General features: G+C 37.9%; 1 protein-coding gene across 2 annotated transcripts; it reads left to right on the top strand.

The window, feature by feature from the left end:
• Window positions 1-728: 728 nt before the first annotated feature.
• LOC137286597 (serine-rich adhesin for platelets-like) lies at window positions 729-17,049 on the top strand. 2 transcript variants are annotated; one of them, XM_067818544.1, is made up of 3 exons: window positions 729-813; window positions 3,321-5,867; window positions 9,357-17,049. In XM_067818544.1, the coding sequence occupies exons 2-3, from the start codon at window positions 3,344-3,346 to the stop codon at window positions 10,283-10,285; spliced, it is 3,453 nt and encodes a 1,150-aa protein (XP_067674645.1). In that variant the 5' UTR covers window positions 729-813; window positions 3,321-3,343; the 3' UTR covers window positions 10,286-17,049. The 2 variants fall into 2 exon arrangements, with proteins under 2 accessions (XP_067674645.1, XP_067674644.1); XM_067818543.1 differs by having other exon boundaries at window positions 9,330-17,049.
• The last annotated feature ends 324 nt before the right edge of the window (window positions 17,050-17,373 follow it).

Raw genomic sequence — 17,373 nt, 5'->3', positions numbered from 1 at the left:
CGTCGATTAATTTTAACCGTTACAATAATGTCATCTAATCATTTATTTCAATACAGAAATACACTTATATGTGTCAGAAATATAACTGCGTCTTTTTTTAACTACCTCGTGTAAGATATTCTACCTTGAAGATCCACGTTTTGTTTAGCAGGTAAATGTTCGAGGGTATTTAATATACTGTAAAATGATTTATTTTCGCGCGGCTTGAATTTCGCGGAAACAGAAAAATTGACTAATTCGCGCGGTTTAATTTTCGCGCATCATTAAAGTACAGAAATCATGAGAGTATAACAACACAGGAAACTGTAAACTGCAAAGAAAACACTTACCCTAGCTGTCGTCCTGTCACCTGCCTAATTAGTTGGGGGAAACATGGGCCTTCCGCTACGTTGAGAAGTTGTTTGTTCAATGACGGGTATAAAGCATCTGCACATATCCTTTTCCTTAGATACATTTCGAATGTGTTACAAAATGTTGGAACATAACGTATCCTGTCTTGAAGATGATATGAATCACTGCATCCATACATTTTACACTGAAGTCGTTTGCGAAATAATTTTATATAACTGGTTAGCGCAGAATTCTTGCAACATGGCGAATGTTGTCCCATACTAGAGAAACGTATCTCGTCTCTTATTCGTGGAGCATCTTCTTATGGTCATCTGAAATCCGAATCGTCCGGATGTTTAATGTGGAACCGGAAGTTAGAAAACGGAAGTTGGGTTTATCGTAAACAAGCACACGCCGAAGCAAAACTTGCTTCAAATTCAACTAAAAATGCGTTAAACTGGCTCAAATTCCTTACTGCCAACGGTATGATACATTGTTTTGATTGTATTTGCATCATATGCACAGTTATTTTACCAGTATATTACGATATTTGCTGCATAAATACAATTGCAACTTGACGTGGCACAGTCAGCAGAGTAACGAAAATGCAACAATTTCAAATTTTCAAGAGAATTTCCTGGTTTTGATTATCCACGTTGAATCACATAAATCTATATTTAGTAGTAGTAGAAACATATCTCTTTTAAGAATTATAAAATGACTTTAATTTCATGTCATTTACAACTTTGATCGGCTATATTGGAACCGGTACCTTAATCTTCCCCAACAAAGTGTCAAGTTGACCTGGAACGTATGATCGGTTTATTTATCTTATCTGTTTTGAAGCCTTGTGGCTTCCTATTCTTCCTCTCAAATTTACAGTACCTATAAAATTGACATGTAATTTTCAAGGGTCTGAAGTGAAGTAAACAATACATACAGTATAGTATCATGAGTATGACATATTTGGGTTGATGTGTCTGTGTTCAGTCAAGTGAAGTAATTGTCTATGTAGGTAGTGTATTTCTCCTAAGAACGATCATTTTGATTGGTGTATTCGGTTTTCACTGTTTAATAACAGGGTTTCAGCTTGTTTATTGCAATTAGAGGGAAGTTCAACATGAATTGTGATGTTGTCTAAGTCTCCATTGTAAGTAAATATTTATTTACCATATCATCACATCTTCTATGGGCAAAGGTTCTGAACATGTTCAGTATTGGATCAGTTACGTTTTGGCATAGTTTGTAGACCTCTTGTTCATAATATCATTTCCTTCTGGTCATCATTTTATCAATTATGTACAGAGTTATCTCCCTTCCCTGTTTCTTTATATATTAAATTACAAACTCAGTTCATTATCATTAGCTGACACAGATAAAGTGTATGCAGATTTTGCAACCTGTAAATATGAGTAATATTGTTTTGCTGTGTATACCTGCAAAAAATGAAAATGATAACAGCAAAGTTGACTATTTGGTTCTGTTTTGACTATGATGTTTTATTCGTGTTATTTTGCACATGGTGCACACTATTGAATTGGTAAAACGACATGAAATCTTGTGTCATGTCTAACAAAGTGTGTAGTCACTTGTCTTTACTACTGACATATGCCCTGTTTGGTGCATTATATTTTGTTCAGAAGAATGAATTCAAACTGAAGCAAGACTGTGAACTAGTTTCTGTTATCAGTAAATAGTTTTACAGATTTGCTCTAAATGTTACACTATTTTATCAGAAGGTATCTTTGTGTTTTATACATTCACAATCAGACTATAATTTTGTCTGTTTTTCTGCTTTGCCTGTTGAATTTTTACATGACCCCAGCTCAGTTTAGAAGTTTTAGGCTCGTAAATTTAAAGACTGCTGTATTGTCTGGTCATTACATTAATATTTATGATGATTTGCAGGCTGCCATGGTAGCTGGAATATTGCTGAATCACCTGCATATCTATGTAAAAATCACCAGTTGAAAATAAACCATTATCAAACTAATTGTTAGTTTCTGGTATACAAGTACCGACGAATAACTAAAAACACCAGATAGCATTTTCACCCAGTCTAGCATTTTCAGCTTGTATTGTATACCTGTTTCATTTAACAGGTCATTTTTGCTCCAAATTGATATTGTGTATATGTGAACTTTATTTCAGTTTATAATCTTGCATGTTATTAGAAAGATTGTTATATATTACTTTATATATTATTATTAAGTTAGATAAATTTTTCTGTTGTGGGCTCATGTGAAATGGGACACACCTCTGGCAGGAAGATGCACAGTAGGCGACATGAAATGTGTTTGAACATCATAGTTTTTATTATGCTCATATGATGATGTACATGCATGTGTATGTGTGGCTGATGGTACTGGCCCAGACTTAAGCTAGTTTTATAGCGCTAGCTCACTGAAATACCATGTCACAGTTAAGCATGCAGACCCCACTCAGACACATTAAACTGACTCCAAGCTGACCAGTCTTTATCATAGCCATTAATGCAGGCATGGCACCAGGCAGGGACCAATGAGTACCGATTCTAACATCACAGATGCAAATATCAAGTCTCTCAAAATCTTTTGTGTATGTATTTTTGTAAAACCCATTGGTTAATAATGCACAATATATGGTACTCCAGGAGAGTAAAAATATAACCATGATAACTCCCTCAAATAGTCTAATAAAAGCATCCTCAAAAATGCATAAGTTGTCCGTCTTTAAGTCATTTTACTGTTTGAAAGCCTGAGACTACAAAATTGTGAGAGGGAAAACTTAAAATCTAGTGATCTTGAAGTTGGCAAGTGAGATAACTCAACGATCCCCATTGAGGGTTACCATTCTCATCAGCTTGCCATAGGTTTATTGTACAGAGAGTCAGTCTAAAATTAAAAAGCTTGAACTTGGAGTATGTTTGTTTTGAACCAAATCTTTTACTTTTCCTCAAATTGAATCTCTAGAGTTCAGTAGTATTTTTTAAATTTGTCAATCTGTTTCAGAACTGGATAATCACAGAAGAAAGATGGAGAAGCAATACTCTGTACAGTTCTTCACATCATTTGTGGAGAACCTCCAGAGATTGTGTCAAAACTACATCAGCTATGATCAAATGGTGGAAGTGAGTGGCTACATCAGTGTAGAAATAGACAATGCCAAAAAGGAGAGGTATGTACTCAGTGAACTGGTGCAGAGTACTGGCAATGTCATCAGTGAAAGCTACTGCACCAAGGTGTTCAAGAACTGCCCCCTGCCTGTCCAGAGAAGTCCTGGTCAAAGAAGAGAACCACCCATTATGTCTCAGATGAGTCCAGCTGGAAAGAGACCCCTGAACCAGACTAGTCCTCGGTTAAACAGAATGGGGCAGAGTCCACAGATGAACAGGCAGATGAGTCCGACGGGTGTATTGCGGCCAAGTAATGATAACAACCAGAGACCATCATTCAATCAAAGATTGAACCAAGCATCAGGATTTGGTGCAGGGAGAGGAGGTCCTCAAAGAATGAACCCAAATTTCTCTAGTAGTGGAAATATGAGAGGAGGCATGTCACCCAGTCAGAGGACAGGGAATCAGGTGCCGGGTGTAAATCCAGTTGGGCGACCTAGCTTAGGAGGCAACCCCCGGATGATGAGTCCATCACAGCGGATGAACCCACAGGGTGGGGGAATAAGGCAATCAGGCCAGATGTCATCACCTGGGCAGAGACAAGGTGTAAACCCCAGTCAGAGGATGGGACAGCAAAGTAGTAGTGTGAACTCGATACAAGCTCGTAGGACCTTTGGACCTGGCCAGAGAACTCAGCCACAACAGTCCAGATCCCCGGTGGACGATTCTGATGAACTTGAAGTCATCTCATTTGTTCCTCCTCCTAGAAGATCTGTGGGTGAAGCTTCAACATCGTCTCTGTCCAGTGGAACCAGGAGTCCATCAACTCCCGAGACATCATCAGTTACAAGCAACAGGCCTCCATTCCCATCAGCAAACAGATCTGGCAGCAATAATCCTTCTTCACAACCAACATCGCAGGCACAAACTAATTCACAGTCAATGGTGTTACCTGTTTCACTTGTTCAGAATGTTGCTCAGCCTACTGCACCTCAGACGTCAAGGAGCCAAAGTAATCCTGGGCAGCAAACTTCACAGAATCAAAGCATGAGTAATTCTGGTTCCCAAGTGTCCCAGGCATCACAGCAGAGTTACCAAGGCCAGAACACGCAACAGAACATGCAGCAGAACATGCCACAAACAACACAATCATCAGATCCCATGTCACAACCACGGCCATCACGACAACAGATAGTGCAACAGATGTTAGAAGCCAGAGCTAATCGCAGTTTGCCCCCTGCCTTAACACAGCAGTCCCCCCAACCAGTTTCACAGCAGAGCTCTCAACCCATGCAACAGCAAGGAACGCACACCATGGCATCCCAGCACTCGTCCCAGTCAGGGTCCCAAAAGTCTACCCCACCTGTTCCACAGCAACTATATCAAAACCAAAACTACCCACAGATGCCCCAACCCCAGCCCCCTCATACGCCTCCTGGACAGATAATGTCCAGCCCTTTACCAGACCCTAATAGAAATGTCTGGGATCAGATGAACCAGCCTCCAAGTTATTCTTCAGTAGTGGACAAAAAAGATCCAGGACTTTTGGGGTTAAACCTCCCGGGAATGGAGACAAATGTTGATTCTACGGCTCCAATGGAAATCAGTGCTAGGAATTCATTCATGGATTCAGCATCTGATAGATCCTCACTGGCTGTGTCCTCATCTGCACCCACAGTTGCGACATCAGCTCACTTACCCTTTCCAGAGGACCCTTTAGGAAGTTTACAGATCTCTAATGTTGTTTCCCTTCCACAAGACACTCTCCCGGACATCGAGTCATCACGCATACCATCTTCTTTCCCAGAACTGAATCAATCAAGCACCCCATCCATCATTGCTGAAGCATTTGCCTCTTTAGATCCGGCAACTCTCTCTGAAGCTACAACTTCAGAACTGCCAATGACATCAGAGGTGAACTCATCAATGTCTTTGGACAAATTAGCAGATGAAGATGATTTACCCAGTAAAAAGGCCAGACTAGGCTTGGATACATCTGACCCGGTTGGAGGCCCAACCTCAACTGTTGCATCAAACTCCTCCAAACCAATGGTACCGATTGGAAGAAAGTTGAAAGAATTTGCTGCAAAGAAACGGGCTAAACGAGGCCGGCCAAGACTTGACAAACCCCCAAATCTTGACAAACCAGACATGAGTGATGGAGAAAGCGTAGCTGATTTTGATGCTGATGTGGATGTAGATCCATCCAATATGACTTTGAGGAGCCGGGGAAGGAATCCGCTGCGCGCATCCTACAATGAAGACTCAGACAGTGATTCAAGTCTGCCTGAAGCCTTCCGTTTGAACTTTGATCCTGCTGTCTCTACATCAGCTGGATTGGTGTTGTCGGGGGAGAGTTTACAGGATGATGAAAAGGATTCGGGCAAGGATTCGGGAGGAGCAGGAGCAGACACAGCACCAGCGCCAGTTGATGGCAATCCAGGTGACTTTTGTAACCCTGTTTACATGGCTTAGGATTATACATGCTAACTTAACCTGTAAGTGTGTCTGCCTATCCTCTCTCTTTCACATGTTATGAAACTCACAGGTGTTCATCAATATCTTCTAGCATCTGCTTATCTCCCAGTTCACATCATTACATGTGACTAGTGACTTCTGTTACTGTTGACAAGTTTAGTTCTTTAGTTTTCTTTTAACCACATGGTCAGTTTAAAAGCTCATCCTCAATACATGTGTATGTATGAATAACTTTTCTTTCCATTTTTTTTAAAAGCAGTGGAATATGTTTGGATGAATCATTATCATATTTTTTGTGTGCATTCATGTTGAAGCAAACCATGATTTGAAGAATCAAACCTAGAAATGTATGTCCTCATGACTGTCACTTCCCTACATGCCCAGATCCCATGTATGCAACATGTTAAGGACGTCCTTAAAGGTTCGATCCATGCAGTGGCTGTCTCTCTGGCTTGTGTAAATGAGCAAACTGTTTTGACTTTGTTGTGAAAGGTAACAGATGTGTCCATGGCAAGATGATTGGTGAGACTTCTCTTTGGTCAAAACGATTCAGAGGATTCAGTGAGAACTTTTTCTAACACATGTACATGAAGTCTCTGCCCGAAGCTAATTTTCTGTCTACAAGTATATAAATATATCACATGGAAAATAATCACTGTGGGTTATCCACATGCTCATAGTTTGATTTTCTGTTGATGTTTGGAATACCTGCCACTTTCACTAATGTTGGAAATTTTTCTCTCACTTGTTAAAGTTTGACGGTGTCATTGATCCAAATCTTTCAAGAGGGAGACAGAAACATCTGAACATATCCGATAAGTTTCATTCTCTCTTACAAAGTTTGCCCAGTTGCAAATTGTACATTTCTTGTGAGCCAGAGAGATTGCGGTCAAAGAATCATTCTTTGCCAATTTTTTGAGGGACGTTTCTGCAGCTTTTACTGCTTTTGCTTTTGATATGATTCCATATTGCTATGATTAGCTGGTACATGGCACAGACTAACAGCCATGTTAGTGGTTGACTAAGAAAACCAGTGTCGTCATGTATGGGAGTAAGTTGAATTGTGGAAACTTTGTCCCATTTTGTCCATCTGTTGTCATGATATTGTAAGAATGAAGATATTTTTAATTCCTAGGTCATCATTAACACTGCTGAAATTTCTTCTTATCATGGTTAATGAGTAATGTATATAATATTAATGTTATACTGAAATTGACAGTTATTCATTGTCACAAATGAAAAATCTTTGTAGAGCACATCTTTCATACAACCAGGAACATGAGCAACCAAGAACATCAGTGAACAAGCTCTTCACAATGCTCAGTATTACAATTATCAACATGTATGCTTGGTCAGCACCTGCTTGTGTTCCCTTGTGTTAAACATTGAAATTAGAACAGATTCATGGTGTCCTCTTGACCCCATTTTCTCTTTGATGTTATCTAGATTTATTAAGGAAATTGCAGTATTTTCCGTTTGCAGCCAGTGAAATGTGACTCCTGAATGTTTTGTTGGAATTTGTCCCCATCACAAACTGTGATTTGTTTTCTTATTACTTGAACTCAACTATTTTTTACCCCTAGAGGTTCGTCTTCCTTCGACTTCTAGAATGCCTTGTAGAATTGATTTGGCACATGGTGTAAAAAGGTCAAAGGTCAAGGTTATGAGAAAGTGAAATGATGAAACCTATGTATATCTTCTGTTGGTTAGGGTATTTTGAAAAGGTTTTGGTCAGCATGAAACTTATTTTAATCCATTGTTGCGTCGTTGCCAGTGTCAAGGGTTAGTTACATTGACAATGATGGAACTTTTATATTAACTTGCTCCTCAGCATGTTTGGAAATCCTACTCCAAATGTCAAAAGTATTCCTGTCAAAATTCGTTTTTGACAGCAGTGAATGTTTTCTTTGGAATATGTCAAGATTATTGATAAAAAATAATCCTCAGGGATCTGGAGAACCCCTTTGGTATATGCAATGAAAATGTCTAAAGTCAAGGTCATGTTATTGAAAAATATCACTTTCTGGAAGCAGGATGAAACCAAACTCTCCCAGTCACTATTTGGAGAAGCCGTAGAGTTATCATTACACGATGCCATTTAGAAAGTGGTCAAATGCAACATATGTCATATTTGGGCTTTCACTTTCTTAGTAAAGTACAAATTCTAGTACTTTTTTCGGTTGAGTCCCATCCGGGATTCGAACCCGCACCCTCAGAGTCAGGCACCTAATCGCCAGCACACAAAGTCAGCCGCCTAGCCCGCTCAGCCACCGCGACTACCACTAAATGAAAGTCGGACAACTGGTAGTCTAGACTGCGTACTTTGTGTACCCCTCTGATGAGTGTAAATTGGCACGGCTGGAAGTCGCGGTGGCTGAGCGGGCTAGGCGGCTGACTTTGTGTGCTGGCGATTAGGTGCCTGACTCTGAGGGTGCGGGTTCGAATCCCGGATGGGACTCAACCGAAAAAAGTACTAGAATTTGTACTTTACTAAGAAAGTGAAATCCCAAATATGACATATGTTGCGTAGAGTTATCCTTTGCAAATTTCCATCATGTTTAGAACAACCGTCATTGGGAGGCATTTTAGAAGTTGGGAAGTTCAACACTGACAAATATGTGGATGACGTCTTTAAGTTTTTTAGTGTTCCAATACAGATTCTTTTACTGTTCCCAAGCTGGAATGAAAAACTGAACATGAGGGAGTACCTTAACAAGCTTGTCCCCAGGTGCTTTGTACCTGTTGCTTATTTGCTGCCCTAGCTAACTGATGCCTACTCCATTTTATCATGGTTAAATTTATCTTATTTATTTTCCAAGGTGTTAAATAGTAATCACTCTTATTGATTTTTTCTAAACTGTAACAAACACTGTTGTCAAAGCTGTTTTTTTTATGTGTCTCTTTCACATATTGGTATCATAATCAAAGAAACAGTTCATGTCAACTACAGATAGTGGAATATATGACTCTGGTCTCAAAGGTACAAGTCATATGTTTGGAATATGTTGGTTAGCTGTGGAAGCTTCTTCAGTGCGGTAAAGTAAGCGAAAAGTACTTTGTGATGAACATGGTCAGCAGATTGCTACTGTACCTTGAGTTGTTTGGTTTCAGGAACTTTGACAGCTTTATTGTTGTGTTGTGTGGTGTTGGTGAAACAATTTTAGCTGTGAAAACCTCATGGCTTCCTTTGAACCAGCTGATTTTATTTGATACATGTCAGGATTCAGTTTGAAATGAATAGGAACAAGGTTTTAAGGGCCATGAGCTGTAATTTCCAAGGGGGTCCCAATTTTGGTTTGACACAGATGCCTGATATTTCCAGGCTCTTCGAAAAGGAACTTTGAAGTCCACAGTTAAAATTATCAGTGTTGTCTACACTCACAGAACTTTGTTCATTTCTTTCTATTGCACTTTTAGTCACTTACAGGTTCTGATAAAGTGGCCCATTCTACAGATATTGCTGATTCAAGGAAGACTCCGGATGTCCTCTCTGAAGCTGACAATGAAAGCTACATCTTGATAGAACTAGAATCAGATGACGATGATGTTGATGACACATGCTCAGGTGGGGCTGACTCTTCCACGGTTGTTGTCAAGCAAGAGTTGTCTACATTCTCGAAGAGTGTGCAGTTTGCAATCAACCGTCTCACACAGTTCATGATCCTAAAGAAAGTCAAGGAGCCAGCATACACCATTATGCCTGAAAATCTTGATCCTCTTCTGGCAGAGTTCTATCTTCGACTGAGGAAAAATGGTGGCCGAGAATTCATGTCCTCCAGCTTAAAGCAAATCCAGAACTGTATAGGAATCTACCTATCCACAAATAGCTATCCATATTGTATCAAGAGTGACTCCAAGTTTGAGAATTCAAGGAGAGTTATGGAAAACAAACTCAAGCATCTGCGATCTTGTGAAGATGCAATTTTCACCATGAGGCCTGAAGATGTAGATAAGCTTTATGAAATCGGGCAGCTTGGCACCAAGTCAGTTGACAGTTTACTCAACACCCTGTGGCTGATGAACACTGTCCACTTCTGCATCAAGAGGCCGAAGGAGCACATCAACTTGAAATGGGGAGAGATCAAACTTGGCCGAGAAAACCACCAAGAGTATCTTGAGTTTGTGCCTTCAGGAAAGATTGTTTGGAAGAGGCATGACAATCCTCAGAGGTGCTTTGTGACTCTGTACAAGAAATATAGAAGCTTGAGACCAGCTACAGCTCAAAGCTCAGGCTCATCCTTCTATCTAGCTATTACTGACAAGAAAGATGGATTCAAGCATCAGAAATACGGGGAATATAAGATGGCCAATATCTTCAAGAGGATGCTCTCAAGTGCAGGTTTGCCTCTTGAGATGAAAATTTCCAGTCTGGAGATCTTGTAGTGGGTAATTTTGTTTTGGAATGGACTGTTATTTCTTTGCAGCTGATGATCTTTCAAAGATATCTGTGTTGCCAGCAGTCTCTTGTTTGGAAGATTCTATATTTTTTAACTCTAAATGTTGAGTACTAGTGGATGTTTCAGAGCTGTTAACATTCATAGTAATTTTTGTATTGTGAGATTCGTTATGTATGTAGGTCGAAGAAGTGTTTAGCTCTGTCTGTGTACATTTCATACAAGTTTGATGTGATGCCTGTTAGAGTTTCCCTTCCAGAACTGCTTATTTCTTTATTGTGGACACATGAAAACAGGACAAGATAAAGTCCATGAAGTGTCCATTTCTGAAATGGAGGTACATTTTCTTTAGTTTTCAAGATTTATTTATTTTCAGGACTGTAGTGAAAGAAAGACTCTTTCAAAGCAGCTGGAGTTTCTCTCATCTATGCATGGAAATAGTCTTTGAGCTGGTTGGAGGTTAACCACAATTTCATATAGTGCTTCTGTTTAATCATCTCGTCTGAGAATGCAATCTAGTTAATTTTAGATATATAGCATTTTGTGTATTAGTTTCATTATAAATATCAATGTGTTTGTAATTGTGTCACTTAAACACGGGAAGTTCATTTTCTATAACTAGTAGAAGAATATCTGCTGTTTTCACAAAAGACCTTTTCAGCCTTATCATGTTTGTCATTGCTTTGTAGGAAAAGGTACCATTGTCAACTTCATGCGTCTGTACATCCTTGTGTATGTTATGTGTTTGGTATGATTTAGGTGGTTTGTGAATTTGTCACTGTTATCAAGAGCTATTATGATTATCAATGTTTCAAAGTAATATATGATTTTCAAGATTTTTCAAGATTTGTATCCTCCCATGATCTTAGCCATGTAATAGTTGTTATTTGATATGATCAGAATAGTCTCTTACAAGGCTGCTGAATGTGAGTATTAATTACAGTGTGAAATCCTTGAGACCAAAAGATATCTCTTAACCCACAACCACGTTCTTGAAACAAACGTACGTTTTCACTCTCATTTCAAAATGAGTGTGACAACTTGAAACAGCTTAATTTTAAACTCAACTTTATTTTTGTTAAAAAGGAAAAAGAAGGCCCACACAGCTGAAATATTCTATGCACCGAACTCTACTTGTCTACTGTTTGATTTTAGTATCGATGCCAGTTCATACTGGGAAATGTGTTTTCTCAATTTGAGTAAAATCTCTAACTTAAATAAAAAATCAGTCTTAAGTTTGTTTTGAGAAATCAGGGCCTGGTCCTCTTTCAGTCCTGTGTGCTACTTGAGCTATGACATGAAAACAGCAGTACTTTGCAGATCCTCAACAAGGATCTTGCTTGTTGGACACATTTTTGAGAGTTGGATGTTCTGAAACCATTGATATGTGATGGTTGTGAGCAATGACCTCTTTGAACAAACGTTCTACATTTGCACAACACAGTTTTGACAATAACTTCTTTAGACAATCATATGGATATCACAGGTGTGGATTAAATTGCTCTTTGGGAACTTTCTAAAATACCTAGATATTATCTTGCTACAAACGCTTTTGACATCAGGTACTGTATATGGTTACCTGCATGATGCAGGTGTAAGTTAGAGAGCTTTGTGTAAACTTTACCAAGCGGAGGTCATGTAAGCACATAGTAGTTTAGATGGCCTGACCTCCGTTACATTGTCATGAATACATATTGACACTGATATATAGTCACATGAATATTATGCTTGTTGGTTAAGATTGTTTACACAACTCCTGTTGGACCCCATAAAACGAATGATCTCTATTTTTTGAATTTGTGCTGAATGTGCTATTTTTCACAAGCATTTGTTTTTCATGTAAAATATTGAATTAGAAATATATTCAGCAATTCTTTAGCACCAAGGCACAAACCCACTTTTGCTTTGATTTAAACAAGTCATATTTCTATGAGAAATGAGTATGTTAGTCACTTTCAGAAAATCAAGGTGTCTTTTCCTAATCATTATCTCATTTGGAGATAAGCCAAGGTGTCATAAATAAAGGAAATTCTAGTCTTGTTGATATCTATGTTCTATCATTAGATTCAGTTTCTTGTTCAGATCGGTTTGCAGACATTTTAGAGGAAACCTGTTTTATTTATGTGCATGATTCTCAGAAAACTATGCTTTTGTTATTGGTCTGATTTATGCACAGAATAACATTGATCTAGTGTGAGATGTATAGTCTGATAAGCAAAAATTAGAACACACACTCTTCTGCTGTCACACAAGTTGCTAAGCAGAATACTATTTATGTCCACCAATCAGATTGATCTACTAATTATAATGTCAGGGGTGGAAATACCAACATAATCAAGATTGGAAAGTCAACTGAACACTGGTACATAGTGACATACATTATCATGTGTCTACTCTTAAACAAACATTATTATGTGTCTAGTTTTGAGAAAATGTTATAATGTGTCTACTCTTAAGCATACATTATAATGTGTCTACTCTTGAGCATACATTATAATGTGTCTTCTCTTGAGCATACATTATAATGTGTCTACTCTAGAGCATATGTTGTAATGGGTCTACTCTTGAGCATACATTTTGATGGGTTTACTCTTGAGCATGTATTGTAACATGTTTACTCTTGAATGTACGTTTTAATTTGTCTGCTGTTGAGTACACAACCATTGTGTGTCCTTCATTTAGTCTGTTGTTTGAAAGAAAGATGATAACACAAACATACTTGTAAAATAGTACAGTGACAACCCCATTTACAAACATATCCTGATGTATTTTACATGATACATCAATCACAGTTATATTTTAGCATGATTTACATAATTGTTCTGCAGAATTAATTGCCACATTTTTACTTCACCCTTTTATAGCTGTTTTACTTTATCTGGAAATGATTTAGATGATTTTTAGGTAACACTTGTCTGTGTTATACCATTATTGCTTCTATGAACACATTCTGTTTGACTGCTTGGGTGGATATTCAGATAATATAATACCATGAGTGTACTATGAGATGCTTTTGTCATACTTCATTCTGCATTGTATACTTAAACGAAGTGAGAGAACACATGTATTTGGGTGTTCTAAATTTACATCGGGCAGTGTACAATGTTGTATTTGTGCAGTATTGTACTGAAATGAATCATACTTTAGAATGTGTTCTAATGTAATGAAGACTACTCCATCTTACATGCGAAAGCTAAGGCGAAACAGATTCTAGGAGCTCACTTCACCTCGTTCACCAGTGCTATGAGTAATTATTACATGTTTTCATAAAGCTGTCTTCATCATGTCATAACAGCTTTAGTAACACACACTTTATCATGTTTTTAAATACTAAAACCTATGTGGTTGTATCAAAGCTTACTTTATCATGTTCATATTTGCAATGGTGTCTTCCGCTGTGATGTTGCTGGAATATTGCTAAAAGCAGCGTAAAACCATACTCACTCACTCATTCATATTTTGCATCAGCATGTGGTAGACAGTTGTGGTAAGGTCTCATCATCATGTTCATGTAGATATAGATGTGTGTATATGAGAAAACCTGTGCTGAACAGTTATATTTAAAGTCAATTCATGTTCATAGATGCAAGGGCTTATGCTAATCAGTGATGCAGAAGTTCAGTCTCTCATGTTCAAAAAGGCTTGAGGGTATGGAAGGTCCAGTAGCCAAGGATGCCACAATTTGCTGAGAAGAGTTATGTACCTTTGCCACATCAGGAACATATATGCTGAAGCTTATGTTAAAACCATCTCACTCAAATATGGTAGACCTTATGTTAAATCAACTCAGTCAAATATGATACAGCTAATGTTGAACCCAATTCAGCTTAGGCTAAACTCAACTCTTTCATATATGCTAAATTAAGTCTTGATAAAGCTCACTTCATCATGCACATTTATGCTAAGGTCAATGCTATGCTCAGATCATTGCCTACTTGCTAAAACTCTCACTAAGCAGTTATCTTAAAGCTCACTTCATCATGGTCATATGTACTGAAGCTCATTTCATCTTTACATGTGCATCAGCAAATGTTAGTTCCTCTAAACAGGCTCAGTTCATCATGTTCATATTTACTGAAGCTCATTTCATCTTTATATGTGCATCAGGCTCATTTCATCATGTTCATATGTACTGAAGTTCATTTCATCTTTATATATGCATCGGCTAATGTTAGTTCCATTAAACAGGCTCACTTCATCTTGTTCATATATGGTAAACAGTTATGCCAATTATAATTTGTATCTGGATAATATATTTTGGGGCTTGGATGTCAATACAATACGAAAAATAGCTGAGGTTATGTAAGAGTCCATCTTGAAAAATATGCCATGCTTATAATCTGCTGTTCAGCTGGTGAGATGAAGACTGAAGAAATGTCACTGTAAGAATTGACACTAGCTGTTGAATAAAGCAGGGAAAACACTGATTACTTTCTGTACTTTTCAGAGGTAAAACACTCGCATTGAAATATTTAATTCCTAGACTTTCAGAACATATTATACAGGACAAAGGTAGTTTGGGATATATGTAAATTTTGAAATTATGAATAATGATCTATTTATTCATTTGTTGAAATATCAATCATAAAAATACCAGTATCATTGACTTATTTAGTCCAGTATATTACTTAATCCTGGATAAGAGCCTGTCAACATTATGGGGGTTTGGCCATGCTAATCTGCCCCTTTCATGAACTCCTTCCCTGAAATTAGATTCGAAACTATATTCAAGACAGAAAAATCTGATAGGTGATATGGGAACTGAACAAGTGCATACAATTTTCTACAACAGTGGAACATGGGGTTTGTTAAATATTATTTTAGACAGTATTATGTTTTATCAAGCCCAAGACTGGCTTCTGATATTAAATTTTGCAATACAAGCTGTTCAAAAACATTTGGGACTTGAGATATCATGTAGGGCATCTTGATTGTGCATCAGGTTGAAACACTGAACATTCTTATTGGTAGGAAGAACAAGATTTGTGTAACCTAGAGGAAATTGTTCACCTTTTTTCAGTAGCAATACTTGTATGTCCACTGTGGTAGGCCCAGTTACTTTTAAATATTTGACTGACGCAGAACCCAATTACTTTTGAATATTTGACCTGTCTGAGGACCCAATTACTTTTAAATATTTGACATGATGTAGGGCCCAATTACTTTTGAATATTTGACCGGTCTGAGGACCTAATTACTTTTAAATATTTGACCTGATGTAGGGCCCAATTACTTTTGAATATTTGACCTGTCTGAGGACCCAGTCACTTTTAAATGTTTGACCTGATGTAGAGCCCAATTACTTTTGAATATTGGACATTTTGTAGGGTCTTATTACTTTTGAATACATGTATTTGACCTGAAGTAGAGCCTAATTACCTTTGTATATTTGGCCTGTGGTAGGTTCCAATTACCTTTGAATATTTGACCTGTGGTAGGGTCCAATTACCTTTGAATATTTGACCCGTGGTAGGGTCCAATTACCTTTGAAAATTTGACCCGTGGTAGGGTCCAATTACCTTTTAAGATCTACCATGTGGTAGGGTCCAATTACTTTTGAATATTTGACATGAAGTAGAGCCCCATTTCTTTTGAAAATTTGACCTGTAATGCAAAATGTACATGAGGTTCAGATTTTAATTTCTGTCTTAGTTATGGAAAATTGAAGTGCTTGCTAATAGTTCTAAACATTATTCAGACCCTTCATTTGTCATACATCAAGTTTGTATCCTAGTCATGATGGAACAAGCACCATCTTTTATTCAAACTGTTACTGGTTTTTGCTGAAAACATTTTTTTGTGATAATCATGCTTTCGATAGAATATTGTCTTTTTCGTGATCCAATATTGGATGAGTCTGTAATGGCCTATCGTTGTATGGTTCGTAAAGTGTAAGCACCCTATTTTTCTTGACACCTATGTGACGGCAGGTAAGTCAAGGTTCGTAACAATTATGGAAGTCAACAGGTCTTTGCCGTGACCATAATTAGATATAAGGAAGGGTTCCTTGGCTCTAATACTGTAGAAGCACACTTGAAAGACTCAAGGATCATAACCCCCAAGAACACAAACACAGTAGTAGATCACAAGATAATTTTCATAGTGCCATCAAACCTATTCTTTTTAGGTGCGTTACTATATACTGGTGTAAGGAACTAGGGATTTATTTGTCAATGGCTTAATTTCCCTATTTGTCATTGTGTAATTTTGTTCCATCTTGCATAGGTCATTTTCAGGTCATTGCCAGTCATCCTGATTCATGTAATACATGTAGACATTTTAGATGGTTTGTGGAAATTTTTGAAAGTACATGTTCAGTTTAAAGCAATGCCTCTAAGAAGAGTTTATGTTCACTGTAAAAATGTCAAATCCCACCTTGTACATATTTCACAAAGACAAGCATAATCGGATACAACATAATCTTTCTTTTAAACTGATGTCACTCGGCTTTATCATTCTTGAAACTGCCTGCAAAAGAATGGCACTTCTGTTAAAAAAGGTCAGGTAGTTGGAAGTTCTGACTTCCTGATACATTTATGTTTTGAAATGTTTATCGAAGTTTAGAAAATGTTTGTTTTTGACTGTAACCAGTGCAACAAGGAGAGTTAGCATCAGTGGTTACCATGGTTACACAAGGATTTTGTTACATGTAATTTTTGGATGTATTCATTGATGTACCTATTAGACCAAAATCAATATATACCTTGTATGATTCAATGTGTTTCCGTCATAAATAAATGTTTGATGAAGGAACTGTTTTGTGTCATGTTTGACAGGATTGTGACATTACACAGTGTCATCAACTCCTCCCAAGTGTAAGAAGTGAATAGGCGGCTGAGCTCGATGGCTTTGTGGATAGTAAAAGGCGACTAAGGAGAAGATAGTTTAGTTTTACACCACACTCAGCAGTATTCGAGCTATATGGTGGCGTTCTGTAAATATTAGTGTGGACCAGACAGTCCAGTGATCAGCAGCATGAGCATCGTTCTGTGCAATTGAGAGCTGACGACACGTGTCGGAGTCAGCAAGCCTGACCGCCCGATCCTGTTTTTCACCTTTTATTACAAGCATACTCAC

The sequence above is a fragment of the Haliotis asinina genome, chromosome 6 (assembly GCF_037392515.1).
Source record: "Haliotis asinina isolate JCU_RB_2024 chromosome 6, JCU_Hal_asi_v2, whole genome shotgun sequence".
NCBI lineage: Eukaryota > Metazoa > Mollusca > Gastropoda > Lepetellida > Haliotidae > Haliotis > Haliotis asinina.
This window is presented reverse-complemented; position numbering and strand designations above follow the sequence as displayed.